Source organism: Furipterus horrens, unplaced genomic scaffold (assembly GCF_987537825.1).
Source record: "Furipterus horrens unplaced genomic scaffold, mFurHor1.1.pri manual_scaffold_1, whole genome shotgun sequence".
Classification (NCBI taxonomy): domain Eukaryota; kingdom Metazoa; phylum Chordata; class Mammalia; order Chiroptera; family Furipteridae; genus Furipterus; species Furipterus horrens.
This window is the reverse complement of record NW_028327171.1, coordinates 204,889,742-204,912,686: the sequence shown is the minus strand read 5'-3', so window position 1 is coordinate 204,912,686 and position 22,945 is coordinate 204,889,742. Positions and strand designations below refer to the sequence as shown.

The following is a 22,945-nucleotide window of genomic DNA, read 5'->3' as shown; positions in this document are numbered from 1 at the left end:
GCCGCCCACTCCCCCTGCCAAATGAGGAGCTGGGCCTGGAGAGGGGCAGGAAGGAGGAGAAGCCCAGCAGTCCTGACCCCTGGGAGCCCACCCTCTCCTGCTCGCACTAGGGCTGGGACCCTGGCTGTCCCTAAATCACCCACCCTCATAGCCCCACCCACCTTCTATATCTGTATCCCCACCCCCACCCTGTCCTCCCCAAATATATACAAATGTACAGAGGCTTCCACCCATTCTGGGGTGGGCCACTTTCTCCACCTCCCCTCTCTCCTCCATGGGGACCCATGGCCTGCTCTCCAGCCCTCCCTGGGCACCAGCCTCGGGAGAGGATTAGGGACAAGAAGGCCCCCTGTGCTGCGAAGCAGCTGGTGCCACGGCTGGTGAGAACAGGAACTGAGTCTGTGCCTTAGTGTGCACCACCACCCTCCCCACCCCAGCCTTGGGCTGCCCCCAGGCCTTCTGTTCCAGGAGCAGGAAGACTGTGTTGGGGATCCAGGGAGGAGTCCCAGACTCCTGGGTCCTTCCAGACACAGCAGCATCCTAGCAAGCGAAGTCTTCAAAGAGGCCTCCTGGGGGGCCATGTGGGTGGTGGTGGTTGGGGAGCAGGGTGCTGGCTCCCCCACCTTCAGCCTGGCCCCGGCTTGGACAGGGACTCTGCAAGATGAAGAGGGAGAGTTTAAGCCTTGCCCCCAAGTCTCATAGAGCCAGCCTTTCCTTGTCCCCTGGGGTAGAGGTTCCAGGCTGGTGCAGAGATACTGGGGGTGCTCAGTCCTGTGAGGAGGTGCTGGCTGTGTGCCCCGCGGGGCTCACCCTCACCTGCTCCTTCAGCTCCTGCAGGCCCAAGGTGGAGATGCCCCCAGTGGACGTCCTTAGGGGGGTCTTGGGACGACGCCACACCCGCTTCAGTCGGTCCCAGGACACCTTGGGGTTCAGGGTGGGGGGGATTGCTGTGAGCTCAGGAAATGGTAGAGGAGAGGGGCAGACTAACCAGGCCCACCTTACAGGACCTGTTGCCCAGCGAACTCCCACTGGGACTCCTCAATCCTCTTTCCCCCATCCCTTTCTGCTGACTTCTCAGAACCCTCAGGCCTTCCAGTCAGCCAGGGGGCCCTGGCAGAGAACCTAGAGCTTGACCTCCCAGCCAGACCAGCTACCCCAGGAAGCCACACTGCCCCCTGCTTCTCTCCTAGCCCCTCTTCCCACCCTCCCCTCGCTGTGTGGGTGGCCCCAGACAGGCCCCTTCCTTGCCTCATAGATGTAGTCAAGGATCTCCAACAGCGTAAGGATGCTGGCCCCGATAAATAGGCCCATCTGTCCCCCAAGGTCTCCTGGGGAGCATGAGAGCGGGGTCAGAGGAAGCAGACGCAGCCGAACCACACCCGCGTAATCTGGGCCAGGTCTCACCCAGCAGGGCTGACAAGCCATAGGCTGCACGCTGCTCCATGGCCTCGGCGGTCAGGGCTTCAAAAAAGACATCTAGGACCAGGAAGTTTTCCCTGCAGAGACAGGAAGACATCTAGGACCAGGAAGTTCTCCCTGCAGAGACAGGAAGTGGGGTGTCCACATGAGACCCCCTTCCCAAGAGGGTGGCTCGCAGGGACATCCCAGGTCCAACAGTGCTGATCCGAGCCCCACTGTACAAGGAAGCTGGTGACTCCCCTCAGACTTCCAGAGGCTGGGACAGGAGGCAGCCCCAGATGCATGTTAGCTTCACATTCTGAGGGTTAGCAGAAGGCCTGGGAGAGCAAAAAAAGCCTGGGCCTGCCGTTTCCCGCCTGCCTTCTCCTCTAAAGCAGCAAATAGTGTTCGTGTTGCCTCCTCCCTATACCTCTCTAGAACCTTCAGTGGCTCCCTGTGCCCAACAGTCCACTCCAAAATTCTTCTTCCAGACTTGCAAGACTGCCAGTGACCTGCAGCACTGTGCCTGCTTCTCCAAGCTGCTTTCTTATCTGCTTCTCACTGCCCCACCCCCACGCCAATCTCCACGTCCTGCCACAGTTCTCTTCCTGGGATGCATCCCCTCTGCTCCTTCCTCCTCCTCCCACAGGCCCGGGGTCCTCAGAGGCCCAGCTCATACTTGCCCTGCTTCCCCTGCGACATGCTCATGAACCTCTCCTGGGGCCCAAGAAGCCATACCACACAGCCACACGTGGGCTCCTCCACAAACTGTGGCGTGGGTTTTGTGTCAGAATCATCTCTGTGCCCACAGGACCCAGGCCCCGGCCTGGCTCTCAGAAGATGCTCAGCATTTGTAGACTGGCTGCAAGTGCCAGACCCAGTGCTCAGTGCGGCCCCTCATTCCTCTCCCAGCCCTTCCAGCTTCCCTCCCTCAGCACAGCATTCACTCAACATGCATTTAACAGCCCCAGGTTGCGGGGGGAGAAAGACACCCAAACAGAGGGTCCTAAAACCAGGATACGTGCAATGACAGGGTGCTGTGGGAGCTCAGACGAAAGGCATTTAGACCAACAAGGGCTTCCTTGGAGGTGGAGACAAAGGATATAACTTGGAGGATGGGTAGGGATCAGTTAGTAGACAAGGACCATGAAAAGCATTCCAAGCAGAAGACTCCTTATTAACAAAGATGCATCCTGCTCCCCGTCTCCACCATGCACCAGGCCTGTTGAGGTGGCTTCCACCACCACACACACGCACACACACACATACCGTATGTAGGTTTCATTGCGGTTGTACTTCCTGGCCAGGTACCGCGCTGAGCCCCTGTTGGGGATCCTGACCATGGAGATTTCTTTCCCGTAGCGGGTCAGGTTGCAAGGAGTAGGACAGAAACACGGGCCCTCAGAGCCCCCACCCAGGGAGTCTGCAACACAGAGGCACCAACTGCAGTGGGTGGGGGGAGGGCTGGGTGGCCCAGAGGCCCACCGGCTGTAGAGGCTGTCCTGAGGCAACCATATCCACATTGAGGGCCTTTACTGGCCAGCCAGGCTCTGCCTAGAGGACACTGGATGGGGGTCCCTTCCTGGACCAGCTTCAGACTATACAGGAAAGCAAGTGAAGGTAAAACTCCCAGGCACCCTCCCACAGGCTTGTCCCTCTGTCCCCCAGCTCCCTGGGGCAGGGAGATCCTCATGGCTCAGAGTGAGGACATGACCCATCCACCAGAGCTAATCAACACATGAGGCCTCAGACACACAAGGGACCTGCAGAGGATGCCGGGATGAATGGGTGGATAGATGAGTGGGTGGGTAGATGGACGGACAGATGGACAGACAAATGAACAAGTGGATGGACAGGATCTGTATGTTCAGTATGCTGGGTTTTCTGTTTACCCCTTCAGACCCACCCTCCATTCTTCTCGGCCTTTCTCTGTGGCCAGGAGGCTAAGCTCTACCAAACGTATCACCTAGACTGCCTTGCCTTCTGGCTTTGCATTGGGTTTAGCCAATGGGAGGCTCCAGGAGGGTCAGAAGGCAAGGAGGGGAGGCATACCAGGGTGTCTCTTTTCCCAGCTTCCTTACTGCCAGGCTGTAGTTGGCAAAGGTTTCATTCCTCCTTTCGTGCCCACACCTCCTGTCCATTGGCCCTCTCGGACAGCCACAGCTCTCTCTCTGGGTTCCGGCAGGGCTCCCTTCCTGTCCCCATTCAGGCCTGGGGGAGTAAAGCCCCCCTGGTGTTGCTAGTTCTGTAGAGTCTCACCATCCCTTGTGGTTCCCTTATCCCTGCTCACATATCTGTTCCTTCACTAGTCACTCTTTGATCACCCCTTTCATTGGTGCAGTTGGTGTGCAGAATGGAGAAGGTCTCCATGTAATTCTATGGCCTCAAACACATCACCTCTCTCCTCCCATGGTCCCATCATCTGGATTATTGCAACACTCTCCTTACCAGTCACCCTGCTTCTAGTCTCACTTCCCGCCTATGCATTCTCCACATCTAATCGGTCACCTTCCTAAAATCAGATAGTATTCTTGCCTTGCCTTAGCCATTCTTGGCTTCCTGGAGCCTCCTCTCTTCTTCCCCTCCCCTCCTGTGTTCTCTGCCCTCCAGCCACATTGATCTTTCAGTGTGCCAGACACATGCTCTCTCTGGCCGCAAGGCCTTTAGCATGTGTTGTTCTTACTGTCTAGACCATGTCCACCTCTTCACCTGGATGACTCCATCACTTCTTCTAGGAATCCTCCCTGCCTTTCCAGGTGGGGCTGCATGCCCCACCTGGGGCCTTGTAGGATCCCTGAATTTCCCCTACCCGAGGACTAATACACTGCGTTATAATGCCTATCCATAGCCTTGCCCAGCAGTGAACTCCACAGGAGCAAGGCTCTTATTCCCCCTCTCACCTCTAGCATCAGCACAGGCTATAAGCATCTGTAGAATGATGAATGAATGAATTGCAGATCAGACAGAACCTATGGACAGATGGGGTCTGCCTTACCCACACTGAGAGCCAGCAATGCACTTTTCCTCACACCAAGAAAGGAGTCATTTCACTTCCCCAGAAAGGCAAGCTCATTTGCTGAACCAAAAGACAGGAAGCCTGGGTTCTCTGCAACCCCTCACCCTGCTGCCTCCACTTACCCAAATGTCCACACCTGCAAAGGTCCTCAGACCCCTGGAGGTTTGGGATAAGGCTCAATCCCCAGGAAGAACCCCCCAGGGAGAGACTGGGAGGAGGAGAGCCAGGCAGTTAGGAGAAGGGTGGGCGGGGAGGTGAAGAGGAGGGTGATGGAGAGGCAGAAAAGGGAGCAGGCAGCACGGACCCAGTGTGTGGTCGGCACACTCAATGTAGATATTTGGTGGGCAGATCGTCTCGTTGCCTAAAAGGAGAGAAGATTATTCCTGGAGTCTAGGGCTCCATCCCCACTCCCCCACCACATTCCCAAATGTGGGCACACTCGTGTATGCACACACACATGCCCAAAATGTGCGTGTTTGCACATGTACATGTAGGCATGACTGTATACATGCTCGTGCATATAAACATGAAAGTGTACACATGCAAACACATTTATAAGTACATGTTCAAGCATATGCATACAACCCCCACAAGTACACAGGTACAAGTGTACATGAGCATGTGTATGCATAAATACATATTATCATGCATGTGTGCATCTCAGTGCACATGTTAAGCATGCACAAAATCCCAAACACACATGTACACTCACATGGATATAGACATGCACACATGTTGCACGCATGCAGCTGCCCATGCACATGAGCAGTGCTCTGCTCCTGGAGGTTCCGGAGCCTAGCAGGGTGGCACGGAGGTTTGGTGGGATGCAGGGTGCCCACCTGGCATGTGCACCATTCGGCAGTGGCAGCGCTGAAGCACGGCCTCCTTTTCACAGCGCAGCCGGCAGGCAGACACACTGTAGGCTGAGTAGCCCTGAAGCTCAGGCTCTCTGAGCCCTCTCTCCGCCCGGCAGTTGCCCCAGGGCTGGGGCAGATAGGTCAGCTGCAGAGATGGGCATGATGGGGTGGGTCATGCCCAGGAGTTCCACCCAGCCCTCCAGTGCTCACAACCCCAGCAAAGTCCATGGGTGGACTGGCAGGCTGTGAGCTTTGGGAAGACAGGTCTGATCAGCATCCCCTCTAAACCCAAAGACCCAGCCCTGTGCCCAACACAGTGCCCAGCTGGAGGTGTTCACCCGCTGTTCCTGGCAGGACACGAAGGTCTGGAAGCCTGGGGACACGCCAAAGCCCAGCTGGTGGATGTAGGGTGGTTCCTCCTGGCTGTGGATCTGCACTCGGATGCCAGCCTCAAAGGACGTCTCATCTGCACAGTGGAGGTGGGGAGCTTTAAAAAGCCATCCCAGGCAGGCAGCCCAGGCCGGAGTCCCCATGATGGCCCTGTCCTTTCCCGCCTGCATACTTGTCTCTCTCCAGATGGGCAGGTACTCCTCCTGCTGGATGTCCAACATGATCTCCAGGCCACTGCCCATGCCCCCTGCCCGGCTGGGAAGTGAGCTTTGTGGGTCCGCATTGAAAGTATAACACTTCCCATAGCGAGTATAGACCTGGGGTGGGGGGTGAGAGAGAAAAGGACAGATGGAAGGAGGGGCTAAGACAAGTCCTTTTATTTAGGGTTCCCTGTCTCCTCCCCAGAGTCACCAAACCTGCCTGGACAGCCCTGTTCCCTCTTTCAGCACTCAATCTACAGCCCAGCCTCTCACCTGAGCTCCATCTGTTCCACTGTTATCCTTCCTTAGAGGATTAACAGGCATCTCCAGTTTAACAAATCAATAGCAGAACTCTTGACATCTTCCCAAATCCTGTGCCGCTGCCCCCCCACCCCCCAACACCACCATTCTCCTCTGCATAAAGGTCTCCACTGTCTACCAAATTTCTCAGGTCAGAATCTGTGAAACCTCTCTGTCCCTCACCAGCAGCTGTTGTGGGCAATTTTACTTCTGAAATCTATTTAGAATGTATCCGCTTTCCTTCCATATTGTGTCCCCGCTTCTACCATCATCCCCTGCCAGGCCATGGTAGTGCACGCCGCACTGGTTTCCCTTTGCCCATCCTTGCCTCTGCCTTCAGGCCATTGACACGGTAGCCAGAGAGCTCCTTCCAGCCCAGTCACCTGCTGGCTTAAAGCCTGACAATGGCTTTCCATTTCCCGCAGAATAAAGCCACACTCCTTCTCTACCCTGAACGTCTCCATCGGATGTGACCCTTGCCAACCTCTCCTGCCACTCTACCCCCAGATCTCTGACAAATTCAAACTCGTGCTGCATCTTCCTTCCTCGGACCTCCGTTCACGCAGGCCCCTCTCTGGAATGCCTCCCCGTCATTTTGGCATGGCTAACCGTTCATCTCTTAAACGTCAGCCTAAGTGTCCCTTCCTCATACACACACTCATATACCACAAACACACGTTCACAGTTTCAGCCCCCACCCGTCAATCGACGTGTTGGCTGATTTGCTTCAAGTACTTATCAAGAACCCCCTGGCTGGTTTGGCTCAGTGGATTGAGCGTCGGCCTGCGAGCTAAGTGTCGCTGGTTCGATCTTCCAGTCAGGGCACATCAGAGAAGGAAAACTCTGACTCCAAAAAACCTCCGCTGCCTTGTGGCATACCTCTTCAGGGGAAAGGCTAAGGGAGTAAACCCCGACAGAAAATCCGGAGCCGGAGTCCCTAAGGCGGTTTGACATTGTAGTCAACACCGGCAACTCCTGCGGCGCACCTGAAGCCAAGCTGTATTGACTCCGTCTTTCCCTTGGACCCTTCAGCTGCGAAGAGAGGGGGGGGTCTGCTGCATGGGCAACAGCAGACCCTCCATATCACCCTGCCCAGGCTCTGTAGCTTCAGCTTCACTGGAGAGGACACTCCAGCGTCATCGCAAGATGTCGATTCAACACGGGAGGAGACAGATACCGTGTCACTCCCGAGTCGGACTGCACAGCCATTCTCGGGGGTGCAGATAGACTCTTAAGAAGCTACACCATCGTCTCTCGAGACGGACGGCTGCCGAACGAACTTATCAAGACCTGAGATGATATTGTTTATCTGTTTGTCTCCTAGTTCAGTATTCATCTTTCCCCCACCAACTGAGCTTATGCTGCACACAAACAGTGAGCCTGCCTGGTGTCCCCAGCACCTGGCCCACGGCCCCTGGAACGCAAAGGTCACTGATAAGCCCGGTAGCGCTGAACGAAGCCCGTCTTTTACCTGGTGGAGAGCTCTCCCGCATAGACACCAGATGGCGCTGGCGCCTCGGGGATGGAGGCCGAGCCCCCCGGCGGGGATTTGCGCAGCAGCTGGGTGGGGAGGAAGGTTGAGGGAGAGGCCGAGGCAGGTTTCCCCCCTCGTCGGGCTCACCCCACACAGACAAGCCCCGTAGTCAAACCCGTCACAGGCCGTACTTTCCCCGGGGACCAGGGGTCGACGCACTCAATCGCTCGCTCTCGCTCCCCCTCCCCTCTTCTCGGGAACATATTTACACTGGCAAAAACTGGGAGGAAAGGCGTGAGACATGTTAGGGAAAAGATAACCTAAATGCCTAGCTTCAGAGGGAGGGTGTAGAAGGAAGAGGGGCTGGGCTGAGGGCAGTGCGAGTGGGGAGTTCTAAGAACTGGGGGGCTGGGAGCACCCTTGTTGTGGGGCAAGGCTAGGTCTCCCATCCTCTCCGGGTTAATAACCCTGCTGACCTCCCCTCTCACCTAGTTCTTCTGCCACCCCGCCTCAGATTCCTAAAGCAAAACAAATACTATGCAGTTAACAAAACATGGCCACATCTACTGCTGCTCAGTTTCATCCGCTCAGCAACCCTGGTATCAGGTGGGGTGAATCAGCCAGATTATCGCTCCAGGGTCCCACAGCTCGTCAGTGGGAGAGGTGTAATTCTCTAGATGCAGGACACTACCTATTCTTGGCAGGAGCCTGACCCCCCACCAAGTCTCAGCTTGTTTCAGCCCCATTCAGCTGAAATGTGACTCAACTCCCATCCCCTTTCCTCCTGTCCCTCCTTCCCTTCCACTCCACTCCACTCTACTGCTTTCTACGCCTTCCTCACTTTCTTCTCTCGGTCTGCTACCTCTCAATTCCTCACTTCCTCCCCTGGCCCTCCCCTCCTCCTTCAGCACCCTCACCATCTTCTGGGTTGCAGTTCTTGACTCTGTTTCACCCTTGGCCAACTCCCTGCTGTGTGTCTGTCTGTCTGTCTGTGGGGCAGTAGTAGGCATCACAGACAGCTCCAGAGCACTCTCTCTGGCCCAGGCACTGTGCTAAATGCTTAACACAACCACCCTACGTCCTACTAATGAGGAAACGAAGGAGGCTCGAGAGGTGAGCTGATCTGCCAAAGTCTCCGAGAGCAGTGCTTCGCAAACTTCCATGTGGTTGGTGGTGTGCTCACACAAAGCACCTGGGATCTTGTTAAATGCCAATTATGGTTATGTTAAATGTGATGGGGGCTTGGGGGTGGCAGGATTCAGAGTCTGCATTTCTAACTACCTGCTGGTTGCCCTTTGAGTAGAAAGGCCCTAGATGAAGTGGGGAGAGTCCAGCTAGACCTGCACTCTTACTGGGGCGAGGGGAACCCTAAAGGGGACTGCGTGTAACATTTCTGGCCCCCCAGTGGTGTGGGAAAGGCAGAAGGGAATATATATGTATTTGCCGCAATTTTCAAAGCACCCACCCTCTTCCTATTCCAAGTCAAGATGTTGGAATCAGCTTTTGCTGACGCAGACAGACTTGAGCGTATGCTTCAGTTGAGAAGGTAAACAAACAAGGCAAGAGCTGCATGGGGGACCTGGGTAGTGAACTGCTCACTGACGTGCCCCAGCACGCTGCTGAATCATGGCAGCAGAGCCCTTACTGTTGGCAACTCATGGTCTTTGCACAGCACAGCCTCATCCACGGGACTGTGGATTGCCTGAAGCCAGGAGCCCCATTTTACCATCTTGGCATCCCCAAAGCCCAGTGCAATTTGCAGAAGGAGGCATGCGGTGGCGAGAAGTGCAAAGTGAACACTGTCAAATATCCCCACTTTGTACCAGGTCCTGGGCTACATGCCTCCAGACAATGACGTGAGCTAAGTAGTATTGCCTCCAGCTAATGCTGAGGAACCTTAGAGCAGAACAGTGACTTGTCTAAGGACACACAGCGAGGAAAGGACAGCAGAGATTCAAACAGAAATGAGTCTGATGCCAAGACAGAGTGCTGCTGAAACATCCGGTTGTGCTCAGTGAGTGAACGACTCCTGGCCCTGGGTGGGTTTGGGGCAGCCTCCCTACCGGACACCTCCAACAGGTACACACAGACAAACGTTGCATGACACTGAGCCCAGTCCTGTGCCGGGCCAAGCCCATGGGGAAGGCTTTGACTTGAATGGCTTTGGAGGCAAGTGGTTACCGGGCACCCCTGCCTTGAGGTGGCTGTGCAGAGTGGGTGTGCCAAAGGGAGCTGGGTGGAATGACTTTGGGTCTGATGGCTATTCTTTGCAGGAAATGGACAGGCCAGACCAGCAGGGCCAGGCCACCCGCATAGCCTGGGTCAGACCCGACTGCTGGGCAGAGCAGAACGTTGCTCTGGAGACGGTCCCTGGGCCAGGCAGGCAGCGGCAGGTGGAGCCGCCAGCTCCTAAGTGGCAGAATATGTGTGGCAGCACAGCCCACAGCTCCTTCCATGGAGACGGCACGACCGCTCAGCCACAAGGTCCCACTGGCTGTCCACTGCTGTCTCCCCACGGACTGGCCTGAAAAGAGGGCATGTGTACAGAGGTTGAGAGTCCAAGGCTCAGCCATGGAAAGGGGCAGGTTCTAGGCCAGAATGTGCCCTGATGGCTGGAGGGGCTATCTCCAGATCACCCACACCACCAGCCCTCAGCCCCTGGACCCTGTCCCCATCTCAGACCCCACCTCCTCCTTCAGTCTGGCCCTCCCTCTTCTGTGCCCTTCCTTGCTCTCTGCCTTAGTCTCCAGATCTACCTCCCCGGCTCTAGGCTGAGCACATGGCTTCCCAGAGCCCTTGTGGATCTAGGCTGAACAGCTGCTTGACAAGAATCTATGCTGCATGCAGACCCTTGGACCCCTCCACCACGTTCCTTCTGGCTGGCCTCTGCCTGTCCCTCTGGACCATCTCCCCTTCAGTGTTAGCCTGGACCTGCTCTGGGTCAGTCTGTCTCCTGAGCCTCTGTCCTCTGACCTCAGTCTGTCTCTCCAGTCCCTCCTCCTGACCAGTCTGTCCTCGGCATCCACTCAATTGTCCATTTAGTCTTTCTCTGGTCTCTCTTTCTGTGTCCCTGGCCTTTTGTCAGCCTGTCCGTGTCGCTGGCCTCCGTCTTTCCCTCCCATTGTCCTGGCTCCCCACCCCACCCCATGTTTCTTTGCTGTCTACATCTCCATCTTGTTTGCTGTCCTCTCTGTCTATCCCTTAGTCCCGCTGTCCAGTCTCTGTCTCTTGTCTTCCTCTTAGACTTTTCCCTGGTCTTGAGGCTTCTCCCCCTGCCCAACCCAGAAACACTTCCCTGGTGCTCCCTGCTCCTTCACCCTGCCCTTCCTCCAGGTCTGCCGGAGACAGGGATCAGGGGTCAGGGGGGACCCAAGTGGTTGGCTTTCCTCAGTCCCTTGAGTTCCCTCTACCCACAGCTCCCATTTCCTCTGGTTGGCTTCCCCGCATTCTCTCCCACCCCTGCCCACCCCCTCATCCTCCCTACAGTCACAGAGCCCGCAGGGTTAACAGGCAATTAGCAGGTCCAGGGCTCAAAGCTGTGAGGGAGAGGGCCTGGCCTCCAGGAGATAAGGAGCAGCGGGAAGCAGCAGAGGCTGGGCTAATCCCCGAGCTAATCGGCAGCCTGGGCTTTATCTCCACTGTGTTTTGGGTGCCCTGTCTCTGCCAAGGCCCTGGCACCCCACCCCCACTTTTCCATGGCAGCTTCACCACCCCCCCTTCCCATTCCATCAGCTCTCCTCTGCTTCAGTCCAGCCCCAAGCCTCTCACTTAGGCCCAGGGATCATTGCCCCTAAGCACTGCAGTCCGCCATGGTCCAGTGGAAGGGGGTGCATCTTCACACACCCTGGTTTGGAGAGCCCCCAGCCCAGTTTTACTCAGTGGTGGCACAAGTGTCCAGGTTCAGAGTCTCCTCCTTCTCTGTCTTCAGGAGGGGCAGAGGAAGGAAGAGGCACCCACTCAAAAAGCCTGGAGTGTCTGAGCTGGAGGAAATTGGAAGTCACTCCATCCAAACCCTCACTGTACAAAGGCCAAAACAGAAGTCTGGAGATAGCAAGGTGCGTGTCCAAAAGGGAGGGGCAAATTTAAAATGAGAACCCAGTCCCCCCACCCAGTGGCCCCAGCATTCTCCACTAACCCTGGTCACCCCTGGGGAGTCAGGAGACCTGGTCCGAGGTCTCTATAAGCCTGGTTAGAAAAGTGATTTATGGATTTCTCTGGGCCTCAGTTTCCTCATCTGTCAAGTGAGGATAGAAATTCCTGCTTGATTTATTTCATAGGGCGGTTGTCTCAAAAGAGGCAAAATATATGAAAGCCGTTTGCAAAGTGAAATCAGTGTTAGTATATAAGTGCTGTAAAGACCAATAAGAACCAAGCTGGGGCAGAGATCGAACATTGCATGTGGTGCCAGAAACAGATCCACATAAGCCCATAATGTGGGGAAAGGGGCACATATTTTGAAGCCCGACCAAAAAAGGGTTCGAATCCTAGCTCTGTCACCAACCTTGGACAAACAACTTTGTATGTGTGATTTAACCTCTCGGAGCCTTGGCTTGCTCATCTGTAGAAAAGGAATGGGGACTCCTCCTCCTAAGGTTAGTCAAGAGGTTTAGAAATCAGTTCAGAGTGACGCATAGTAGGTGCTCAAGAAAAGTGGAAGCTCATTTGAGGAACAAAGCTTCCTACCAAGATGGTGCCGCCATTGTGATCTTGGATTCATAGGAGGCCCATTCTTAAGAGGCCTCACGCCCCTTGGTAAAGGCTCTCTCGGCAACTTGGGAGAGACAGTGCTTCATAGAGAACAGAGCTGTACCAGAGCGAGACCCCCATACTCTGAGATCAGGCTCTCCCACCAGATGGGAAGCAGCACTGGGGGCACAGGCCAGAAGCCCAGTGTGGTTCTGATCTGGGCCCTACCTTGACTGTCTGTGGGATTTGGACTCAGTCATTTAACCTCTTGGATCCTCCATTTCTCATCTGTAAAATGGCAATGATAATAGGCACTGTTCGGAGGTATTATGAGGAAAGAGACAATGTACATAAATAAGAGCCACAGCTAGTATTTGTTTAGTGCTTACTCTGTGCCAAGCACAGTCCTAAGTGCTTTATAAATTCCTTAATCCTCACAAAATCCCCAAACTGGAGGTCTCTTATCATCTCCATTTTACAGACAAGAAAGGAGGCCCAGAGTCACATACTGTGGCGGAGCTGGGGACCAGGCAGTCTGGTGCTGAAGTCTGTGCTCACAGCCACTGTGTGATGAGCCATGCCTGGCACTGCACCGACAAACAGTAGGTATGCAAGGAATGGTGTGTGTTCAAACAACACTTATGTGGCCAACACTATTCCTGGAATCTGTACTGCGTGTCAGGTGCTGTACTTGGTGCCGGAGTTGATTTAGAGAACAAAACAGAGAGTCTCAGCCCTCAAGGAGTTTGCTGTCTGGCTGCAGAGACATTTATTTTTGCGTGTGTGTGTGTGTGTGTGTGTGTGTGTGTGTATTTTATTGATTATGCTATTGCAGTTGTTCCAGTCTTTTCCCCTTTGCCCCCATCTGCCCAGTTCCCCTTTTCCCTCCAGAAATCCCCCCACCTTAGTTCATGTCCATGGGTCATGCATATAGGTTCTTTGGCTTCTCCATTTATTTTACTATTATGTCTCCCTGTCTATTTTGTACCTACCAGTTATGCTTCTTAATCCCTGCACCTTTTCCCTCATTCCCCCTCTTCCTCTCTCCACTGATAGCCCTCCATATGATCTCCATACCTATGGTTCTGTTCCTGTTCTAGTTGTTGAGACATTTATTCATTCAAAACGTGTTTATCGAGCACTTACACTCTGAAGCACGTGCTAAGCACTGGGCAACACAATGCAAAACACAGGTATAGTCAGATCGTTACTAGTCGTGTTTGGCACTATGATGGGGGGCTGGTGCCAGTCCTCTGACAGTAGAACAGGGGTTCGTTGGGTTGGAGAGCAAGCCCAGTCACCCACCCAGGAAGGGCATCGGTCCATGCCACAGTCAGAGGGAGAATACCCACTCCCCCAGCATGCCTGGCCCCCACCCTTACCACGTGGCCAACACCCCTCACCCCTGCAGTCACTCAAGTGCTTTTCAGGGTGACTTCCTCCCGGAGGTAGAAGTGCCTACCGTAGGTCTAGGAGGAAATGGGCGCAGGATTTGTTCACATGTAAATGTGTGAGGGGTGGTGGAAGAAAAGTAGGAACCGGGTCTAGCCCCGGTGACTCCAGGCGGAGGCCGCGCTGGCAGCTAGGAACAGCTTGGGGCTGCGCTAAGAAAGTGATTCCAGGTGAGCGCCGCATTTCCACCGGAGAAGAGCGCTCAGGGCTCCAAGACGTAGGTAAACAGCCAAACCCAGGTAACGGCTGCCTAGGCCTTAAACCGTAGAAAGTTAATTTTCCAGGCGGGAATATTTTTAAATTGTAACGAAGTCCTTCTCTGCCATGCCCGCGCCCTCGATGCAAAGTTGTGTGTTTAAGAGTTTTGCTTACACAGTGGAGCACAAACCGGGCCGGCAGGGAGTTAAGGAGCCAGGACAGGGAAGATGGCAGGGGCTGTGGTGGTGGAGGTGGGCGGGTGGGTGGGTGTGCGCCGATCTGGGCCCCATCGCCCCCCCCCCACATCTCCACCCCCGCACAAACACCCTGGCCTCCAGGCCGGGCCCACCCGCACCCAGAGGGCCACACCCAGAGGGCTGCACCCAGCGCCTCGCGCTCCTTTCCGCCTTCTCCTCGCTCCCGCGGGGCAGGCATCCATCAAGGCGCCCGAGCGCCCTCCCTCCCGTCTCCTCTGGGCTCCTCCGCTCTCCTCCCTGGGTTTGCCTCATTTGCATTCCCTCGGCTCCCGGCTCCTCGGCAAAGTGACCTCCGCACACAGCGGCGCCAGAGGCTTCCACCGCGGAGGGAGCACCGCCGCCCGCTCGGCCGGGGAGGGGCGAGGGGGCGCGAGCCTGGACGGCGAGGCGGGGGCCGGGAGGAGGCCTGCAGAGGCGGGTCCGCCTGGCGGGGCTGGGAGAGGCGGGAGAGGCCTGCTGCCGGGGGGCGCAGGGGGACTCGGGTGGGATTTGAACCCTCGACCTCAGGTCCCCAGCGGGGTGGCAGTGGGACTTGGAGGGCAGCACCTGGCCGGTGAAGCTGCGCCCCAGAAAGGGGAACCCCTGCTTGGAACCTGGGGTTCCCCGACAACACGTTTCCCTCCCCCCGCACTCCCACTAGAGAAGGGCCAGCCTCACGGGGCAGTCGCCCCTGGGTCCCCAGCCTCCCCCTCCCCCCGGGTCTGCCCAGCCCCCGCCCCGCTTCCCTGGCCGGCCGAGCCGCCTCCCCTCCCCCGTTTGGTATTTACACCTTTCACACATTTGTAAGCTATTATCCTGTCCACGCTTAGTCACCGCTGAGCCAAGCGCCACGGATTTAGCTCCTTTAATCTTTCCTCCTAAATCAATCCTCCATTTCCCCTTAATCATCCCGTGGCTCCTCTCTGAACTCTCGCTGCTGCCTCGCTGCTGCAGCCCTTGCCTGTCTCTCTGCAACGGCTCTCCCTCCAACCCAAACCGGGTGTCCCAAGGGCATGGTGAACATTTGGGGGTGGGGGGGTGGGGGATTTCCAGCGCTGCCATCCTCTGGCCTGGGAGCCAGGGTAAGAAGTGTAGACACCCTCTACGCCTTCTGGAAAATAGAGCGCTCTGAACCCTCTGGGTCTCTGTCCTCCTGCCTTACACTCCCATTCATCTGGGATGGCTCCAAGACCCTAAGCCTGCACCATGATTTGCAAAAAATAATGTAAGCCAAAAAACCACCCTCGGGCCTCCCGTCCACGGTTCTGGCTGTCCCCCTGCTTTAAGGAGGTGGCATTGCCTGGAGAGCCTGGTAGGGCAGGGAGACACTGATAACGCACCAGCCCGAGGCTGCCCTCTCCTCCTGTCCTCCAGGGTGGTGCCCATCTCTACTTGACCACTTTTAGTCTGCAGCCGGCATACACTCTCTCCCCTCCGCCCAGGGGTCTCACCCTGAGCAAACCTGAGGTTCTGGTGCTCCCGCCTCCCTGCCCCCCCCCCCCACCCCCACCCCATTCCTGATCCTTCCTACCCCTGCCTGGGCCGAGTGGAGGCAACCCTGCCGCCAGCCACCAGAGGGAGCAGCTTCCTCCGGGAAGCAGAAGGGCAGGGGTGGGAGTCCAGAAAGGAGCACGGGTAGGGGAGAAAGACGGAGGGGGGCGGGGCGCGGGAGGGGGACAGGGGACGTGGGGGCCATTTCCTCAAATGCTAATCAGCATCTTCCGGCAGTGCCGTGAGAAGCTGAGCTGATAATGAGCCCAGCTCGGGGCTGATTCCTGATTAATGAAGAGGCCACTGGGCTGCTGAGTGGGGCCGGGTGGGGCACGTCCCTCATGGCCCTCCCCGCTGCCCTTGCAGGCCAGCCCTTTGTAGCAATAACAGCCCCTGCCCTTGGCTGTTCTGCCAGCTCCACTGGCCGATGAGTACCAGCCAGACTGAGAGCGCCGCCTCCAGGTGGGCCTGAGAAGCAGCGGCCGGTGGCAGCGCAGCCTGTGAGGGCTAGTACACCGGGTCTCTGTAATTGAGTTGTAGTAGCCTTCAGAGTATTATTTTTTCAGTCAGGAAAATTTTTATTAAAACAATCAAGGCACAGGGTTTCTCTGGACAACTTGGATGACCTCCCCAACCCCCACCAACACTGGGCATCCCGGACCATAGGGACAGTTAGCTGGGGCAGCTCCCTTCAAGGATAAGGGATTTTCAGTTCTCCACAGACCCCACCCTTCTCTGCAATGTGCCCTCCTGGACCTGACCTGCCTGGCTCCTGAAGGCAGGACCAACCCTGAACTAGGTGTTGAATTAAATGTTCTCAAGTTTCATGCCTCAGGAGAAAATGGGACCAGAGGGGACAGAGGACTGGACAGGGGACAGGGATCAGAGGTAAGCGCCCTGGTAGTAAGAGCCCTGGACTAACCTCAGTGGATGCCCCCTTCCTTCCAGAGTCAAGAAGACAAGGGGCAGCCCTCAGGCCTTTGGAGTCAGTGGCAAAGGCTTGGAGTTGGGATGTGTATAAAGTATTTTCTCCCATGGCCAAGGACAGGGGGCAGAGACTGTCAGTATTGGCCTGACCACACCAGGGAAGGGGACAGGCTCAGTAGGAAGCTTGGATAGAAGGCAAGGGATTGCTAAGGGGCCTTGAATTGGGGGTCAGGGAAGCCAGAGAGTGACAGGGAGCTTGCATGTTGCTCACCTTGCCTCAGCACCGTCCTGGTGGCAGCTGGGGTGGAGCTGGGAGAGGAGGGAGAAGGACAGGGAGGGGGACTGCCCAGCTGGAAGAGGCCTTGTCTAATTGTGCCTGATTAGTAGAGAGGAAGAGAACAGGGCGAGTGATTAATAGTCTCGGCAGTCACCAGCATGTGCAGAAGGAGGGTTGGAAGGGGGAGGGTAGTCAGAGCCGAGAGGGGATGGAGACAGTGAAGCGCCCACAGGTCCTTGGTCACCTGCCCCTCCGGGGGCTGCCTGGGCTCCTGAGGACCCCACAGAGAGCGCCAGGGTTATACCCCTGTCTCTGCAAGGATTCATTCTCCATCTCCCCTGTGCCTCAATGTTCCAGACAGTAGCATAGAAGAGAAAAGACCACAGTCATGCCTCACACCTGGGAAGAAAGGTGTACTGCTCCTGTGGTGTTTACAGATACCTCGATGTCCCCAGACACAGGCCCTATCCTCGGCTCAACCTGGGACCTCAGCCCAGAGATTAGGTGCCGGGATTCCAATCAGAGCCCACAGCTGCCCCCTTATATTCTTGATACCAGTTGGAGTTCCCAGCCCCGCCCAGTCTGGCAGTCTGAACCTCATTCCTAGGACCAGATCTGCACTGTCCAACACAGCAGCCACTAGCCACACGCGGCTGTTTGAATTGAACATTCATTTTCTCTGTCACACTAATCACATTTCAGATGCTCAAGAGCTGAGGTGGCTAGTGACTACCATGTGGGGCAGCGCAGGTATAGAACATTTCCATCATCACAGAATATCCTGTGAGATAGCAGTGATCTCAGGTGTGTGCTCACACTCCTGCCTGAATATCTGGGAGGGCTGGATAGCGTGGGAATGCTACAATAGGGGAGGGGGAGAGTGTGGGCTTGAGGGTCTAGAAAGGGGGAAGGCTGGGTGATGGAGAGTAGCAAAGACGCCAGCATATGGGTCAGAAAACGGCAGGTGTTGCTGGGAACAGTCAGGTTAAGGAGAGCCAGGAGTTGGGGTGGTGGCATTGTAACAGCTGACACTTTGTGCGTGCCAGGTAGTGTGATAAGCCGTCCCTTCCATCCCCGCAACCAGCCACATTTTTTAGGTTCTAATATTCTATTTAATGACAACGGAAACTGATGCTTATGGAAGCTTTTTGACTCCTCCAAGGGCACACAGCTTAAAGGGTAGAGCCAAGGTTTGAATCCACATGGTCTGGCTCCAGATCCCACACACTTGACTGCCGTACCGTACAGTCCCCAGCTGAGAGGAGATGCTGAATCTTAGAGTCATCCTTGCATTTTACAGCTAAAGAAATGATGCCTAGGAAGAAAGTGATTTCTGCCTTCTAGTCAGTGGGCAGGCTGAGAGCAAGCCGCAGTGGGGAAAGTCTAGATGGGCCTTGGAGCGTTGGAGCAGGGTAGCAGATGGTGGAAGGAATCAGGGAGGAAAGGGCAAACGGATAGGTTGTGGTGAAATTAGGAGGTGGAGGTGGGAATGGGTCGGTACAAGAGTAAGTAGGGGAACGGGAAAGAGGACGAGAGCTGGGTGGGCTCGCTGGAGGGGTAGCACTGGTGAAGAAGCGGGAGCATCCTCACCCAGGAGCTCTCTCTTCTCTCTCCCTACTCGCTCTCCACACCAAACCTCGCCCAGCCCAGCCTGGCTCATTCCTTAAACCTCTCCAATTTTCTCTGGCCCAGAGTGGCCTTCCTCTCTGAACTCAGCCTCTTGCTATCCATGTACCTAGTTTGGCAATTAATCCTGGTACCTTGTGACACTGCTTGGCTTGCATGGCTGGTTAACTCTTGCATGGTTGGTTAAACTTTTGAGTGGCCCTGTCGTCATTCCACCCCAAGACTGTAGGCTGCTTGAGGACAGGGACTGGGGACTAGGGCTTCCCTTCCTTGTTCTCCCCCCCACCCCCAAGCACCTGGCAGGGAGCCTGGCACATGGGAGGTGCTCAGAATGCCATGTTGATTGAAGGAGTGAGTGACTGATTGGAAGTCAGTGAGGGGATATCGGGGAATGTGTGGTGGGGGGAGGAGCAATCACAGTAGTAACAGAAGCAAGAGCAGCAGCTTAGGGGACTGGGGGAGGGCGCATTACCCGGAGTAAAAATAGGCTGGAAAATGTGACATTTATTAACTTGGATTCCAGAGGAAAGGTCACAGCAGAGTGGGGAGTGGAAAGGAGGAAACAGGAAAAGCAACAGAAAACACACAACAGCCCCTTCCCCAAAGCCTGTCCCTGTCACTGAGCATCTCACCACTGACGCCCTGACAGGCTCTCTACCCACTGGTCCCTGTATCCATCTCTCCACCATAGATCCCAAGCCCCTATCATGGCTCCATGTTCTCACCACAGGGCATAAAGGACCTCACGTCCTCATCAGAGACCCCCTGTCTTCATCTCCACACTCCTTCTCCCATCTTGCCGCAACAATGCACCCCATCTACCCCCATTGCCGTAGCTCATGGGCCCCCATCCCAACCCATAATCCCAGACCCTGTGAATCTGCAGCAGTCTCAGCCCTAGAATGCCAAGTCCAATGGAGAGTTATACACAGCAGATAGGGGGTGGGGTGCAGGCAGAAGGGTACGGAGTCTAGGCCGGATGGGGCATAGGGGGAGCAGGATCCAAAGGGAAATTCCTGCCCCTAAGTGCTTGCTTTCCCCCTCCACCCCCTTGCTGTCCTGCCGCAGCCCCAGCACTGAGGCCCACAACTTGTACTATTCTCCTCTCTCCACCCCCAGGGCCTGTTCAAGATCCACCTTGATCCCTGCTGGGGCATCCCCAGAATTTGGAGAGACTCGCCAGCCTTGATCAGGGAACTCCCTCCTCCCATATTCTCTGGCACCTGCTCCGTTCCTGACGGGAAAGCAGGAAGCCCCTGCCTGCCTCACCTTGCTTCTTCCTCGGCCCTCCCTCTCTTTCCCTCCTTCCATTCCCACCCCCAGCCGGGGCCTGGGACACAAACTCCCACTCAGGGATACAAAGCCCCCATTGATTTCTGCCCCAACAACACCTGCTAAGACTGGGTCTGTCCCCCCAGCTCAGAGGGGTGAGGATAGTGTATAGAGGAGCCCCACGGATATGAAAGTCCACATTCACACTCCACCTCTTCTGGGGGACCTCTCACGGCCCTGGTTTGGGGAGAGGTGACTTTTTCCTAAAAGAGGGAGTTTGTAGCTGGATGACAGGTCGATGTCCCTGACTCCTCTCCCAGCACAATCCTCTCCCTCTGTCCCTTCCTCTGTTTCTATCCAACTCCCCCCGCCCTATATAACAGAAGGACTCAGAGGCCTGGTGGGAGCCAGGCACTAGTGGGAACATGTTTCCTGGTGATACTGAGGCAGTAAGCGAGTGAGTCCATGGATAGGGGGTGGCCAGGTCATGACGAGGGAAAGTCTCCCATCTTGTGGGCTGCTCCTGGAGGCTGGGCTGGAGTGGTCACCATATTGACAACATGTATGTACTTATATGTCTGGGCAGTGGTAACAAGCGTGGAAATACACACGTACACAATACTGGGAGTAACCTGGACCGGGGACAGTCATTTCAGGAATAATAGATAACCCATGACTGGGTGAAGGGAGCACAAACAGACAGCATAGAAGACACCCCCACACACACACATGTTGTGAGACATGGCAGCAGCCGTCTCCACATGGAGACCAGGGGTTGAGATAGATGAGGGGCTTGCCACAGAGGACATGGCATCCACAGCATGACCCTGTCCTTGGCAGCTAAGTAAGAAGTGGGATGTGATCACGGAGACAAGTAGCTCTCTAGATGTGTGGGTGTGCAGGTGTGCACGTGCGTGTAGTGGCAGGGACACTGAGTGTGCGTGACAGGGAGTGCGCAGGAAACTGTCCCGGAGCCATGGAGGGGTGTGTGTGTGTGTGTGTGTGTGTGTGTGTGTGTGTGTGTGTGTGTATATGTGTGTGTGTGTGTGTGTGTGTGTGTGGTGTGCTGAGCAGCAGTGAGGGTGAGCCACACACATAAGAGCGAACAGAGTGAATGAGTGATTCTCAGTGTCAGAACCGGGCAAAGGAGCAGCAGGAATCAGGGAACGGAGGGAGGGACTGGAAAGTGGGAGAAGCCAGACGGGCAGCATGAAAGAAGGATGTGTGAGGATGTCTGTGAAAGGGGGTGTGTGAGAGAGACACACAGACAGAGGAGACACTGGCACCCAGTGTACACAGAGATCATCTCTCTCCAGCCTGCCGGTCAGGCCAGCTCTCCAGGAAGCAGCCTGAGTCTTTCCCCAGCTGGAGCCGCCCCCCGCCCCAAACACCCTCTCCCCATCACCCTTATCTGGTGAGGAGAAGAATCCAGAAGTCACAGAAGAAACGTGGGGTCACTTGGTCCAGCCTTGGCGTGGTGCATTGCTTCCCTGCCAGCTGACCAGCTTTGGGGCCCCTGGGCCCCCTCCAGGACCCCAGCCCCAGACCTGGGCACTGCAGCAGCCGCAGAGCCAAGAAGAGGAGCAGCAGCAGCACCAGGGTAAGCCCCGAGTGTCCCCCGCTGTGGAGCTGGAGGGAAACACCAAGCTTGGGGGAGACTCAAGACCAGCCTCTGGTGGCGGAAGGAAGGGAAACCCTGTTGTGGAGGCCCCCACGCACCACCACCACCCTCCACACGCCTCTGGCCACCCCAGGCCAGGCGGGCCAGCTGGCAGGACTCACCACAGAGAAGTTGCTGGCGGAGCAGTGATGCCCACTGAAGTTGCAGCTCTTGAGCATGTCAGCAAGCTGGTGGCCGGTGCGGTTGAGGATGTCTACCATGTCAGGCTCTGGGTAGCGCAAGCCAGCGGCACGGTGCCCATCCCGGTCTTTGGGGGGCAGCCCTGTCAGATTGGCCAGGTGGAAGATGTCAGCGTCGCTAAGTGCCGAATGCCGGAAGCGGTTGATGTTGCAGAGGGTGACAGCTGGGAAGCCCGCCACTGGGGCTGGGGCAGCGGGGTCCATTGCCACCAGGTGAGGCCAGGTTAGGTAGCCCCGGGCCAGGCCAGCTGCCTGGTACAGGAAGGCAGACAGCGAGGTGAGTAGAGCCAATGCCCACAGGGTTCTACGAAGCCCATGGGGGCCTGGGCCACAGGCCCGGCCCAGCCCGTGCAGAGTGCTCGTGCTGGCAAAGGCGGCCAGGTCCCGGGGCGCTGTTGCCCCCCGCGCAGCCCCCAGGAGGCTCTGCTCATCCCCTGCCTCCTTCTCCTTGGGTTTCGCATCCTCCTCTGCAAATTTGATTTTGCACACAATCTCGATCGGCATCTGTCCCCGGCTGCTGGGACTGGCCAGAGCCTCCTTGCCCCTGTCCCTCCCTGGCCAGCAGCCCCCAGTGCCCTCCGGAGTGTTGGTGGTGGCAGCGGCTGCTCTTCTAAACTCAGGGCAAGCTGGAGGAGGTTGGGGACAGGGTGGGGGCCTGAGGTGGGGGAGTCACTCCCACTCCGAGCAGCTCCGCAGCCCCGGTGCTGCCTCTGCCGCTGCCGCCTCTGCCGCCGCTTGTCTCTCTCCTCGATCGTCTCCTTGTGGCTTCCCTTATCAGCACCAGCACAGCTGTCAGCCCCTGCGTGTGTCCCTGCGAGCAAGCGAGTGAGCTGCTCCGCCACGCCGCGCAGCCCCAGCCGCTTCGCTCAGCATGTGCTCCGGAGCCCACCCCGTGCTTAATAATTCAGGACATGTCAACAGCGTTTCACCGGCGGCATGGGCGGCAGGAGCCAGGCCAGGGGAGGGGGCAGCCCCCCGCCCAGGACAGCGATTCCCTGGTCCCTGCCTACGACCTCATCGATCTGCCCCGAAACTCTTGCTCTACCCAGCCACTCATGGGGTGCTCAGATGGCCCCACTCCCAGGCCACCCAGGGAAGAGTGCTGCTCCCAGAGTCCGCAGCTCATTCTGCCACTTTTCTGGACCACACCCCAGGAGAAGTCACAGCCAACTCCATCTCCCAGCTCCTGGCCTCCCTTACTCCCAACTCCAGCACCCAGCCTCCACCTGACACCCACTGCCCCACTCACAGCAGCTTCCAGAAACTCCTTGGGAGAGCCACTTGT

The 22,945-nt window shown here is 56.5% G+C and overlaps 1 protein-coding gene across 2 annotated transcripts; it reads right to left on the bottom strand.

The window, feature by feature from the left end:
* Positions 1–330: 330 nt before the first annotated feature.
* ASIC4 (acid sensing ion channel subunit family member 4) lies at positions 331–22,484 on the bottom strand. 2 transcript variants are annotated; one of them, XM_090269039.1, is made up of 10 exons: positions 21,583–22,484; positions 5,834–5,978; positions 5,610–5,737; positions 5,254–5,416; positions 4,719–4,775; positions 2,668–2,821; positions 1,405–1,496; positions 1,249–1,328; positions 817–921; positions 331–654 (listed from the first exon to the last, which is right to left on the bottom strand). In XM_090269039.1, exons 1-10 carry the CDS (start codon positions 22,162–22,164, stop codon positions 541–543), a joined length of 1,620 nt encoding a protein of 539 aa, XP_090125165.1. In that variant the 5' UTR covers positions 22,165–22,484; the 3' UTR covers positions 331–540. The 2 variants fall into 2 exon arrangements, with proteins under 2 accessions (XP_090125165.1, XP_090125157.1); XM_090269031.1 differs by lacking the exons at positions 331–654; positions 817–921; positions 1,249–1,328 and having other exon boundaries at positions 1,407–1,536.
* Positions 22,485–22,945: the final 461 nt, after the last annotated feature.

Coding starts and splice junctions, on each gene's coding strand:
- ASIC4 (XM_090269039.1), bottom strand. CDS start 22,164: ATGCCGATCGAGATTGTGTGCAAAATCAAATTTGCAGAGGAGGATGCG. Junction 4,776..5,253: donor CCGAATGGTGCACATGCCAG/GTGGGCACCCTG, acceptor CTCTCCTTTTAG/GCAACGAGACGATCTGCCCA. Junction 2,822..4,718: donor GTGTGCCGACCACACACTGG/GTCCGTGCTGCC, acceptor TCTGTGTTGCAG/ACTCCCTGGGTGGGGGCTCT.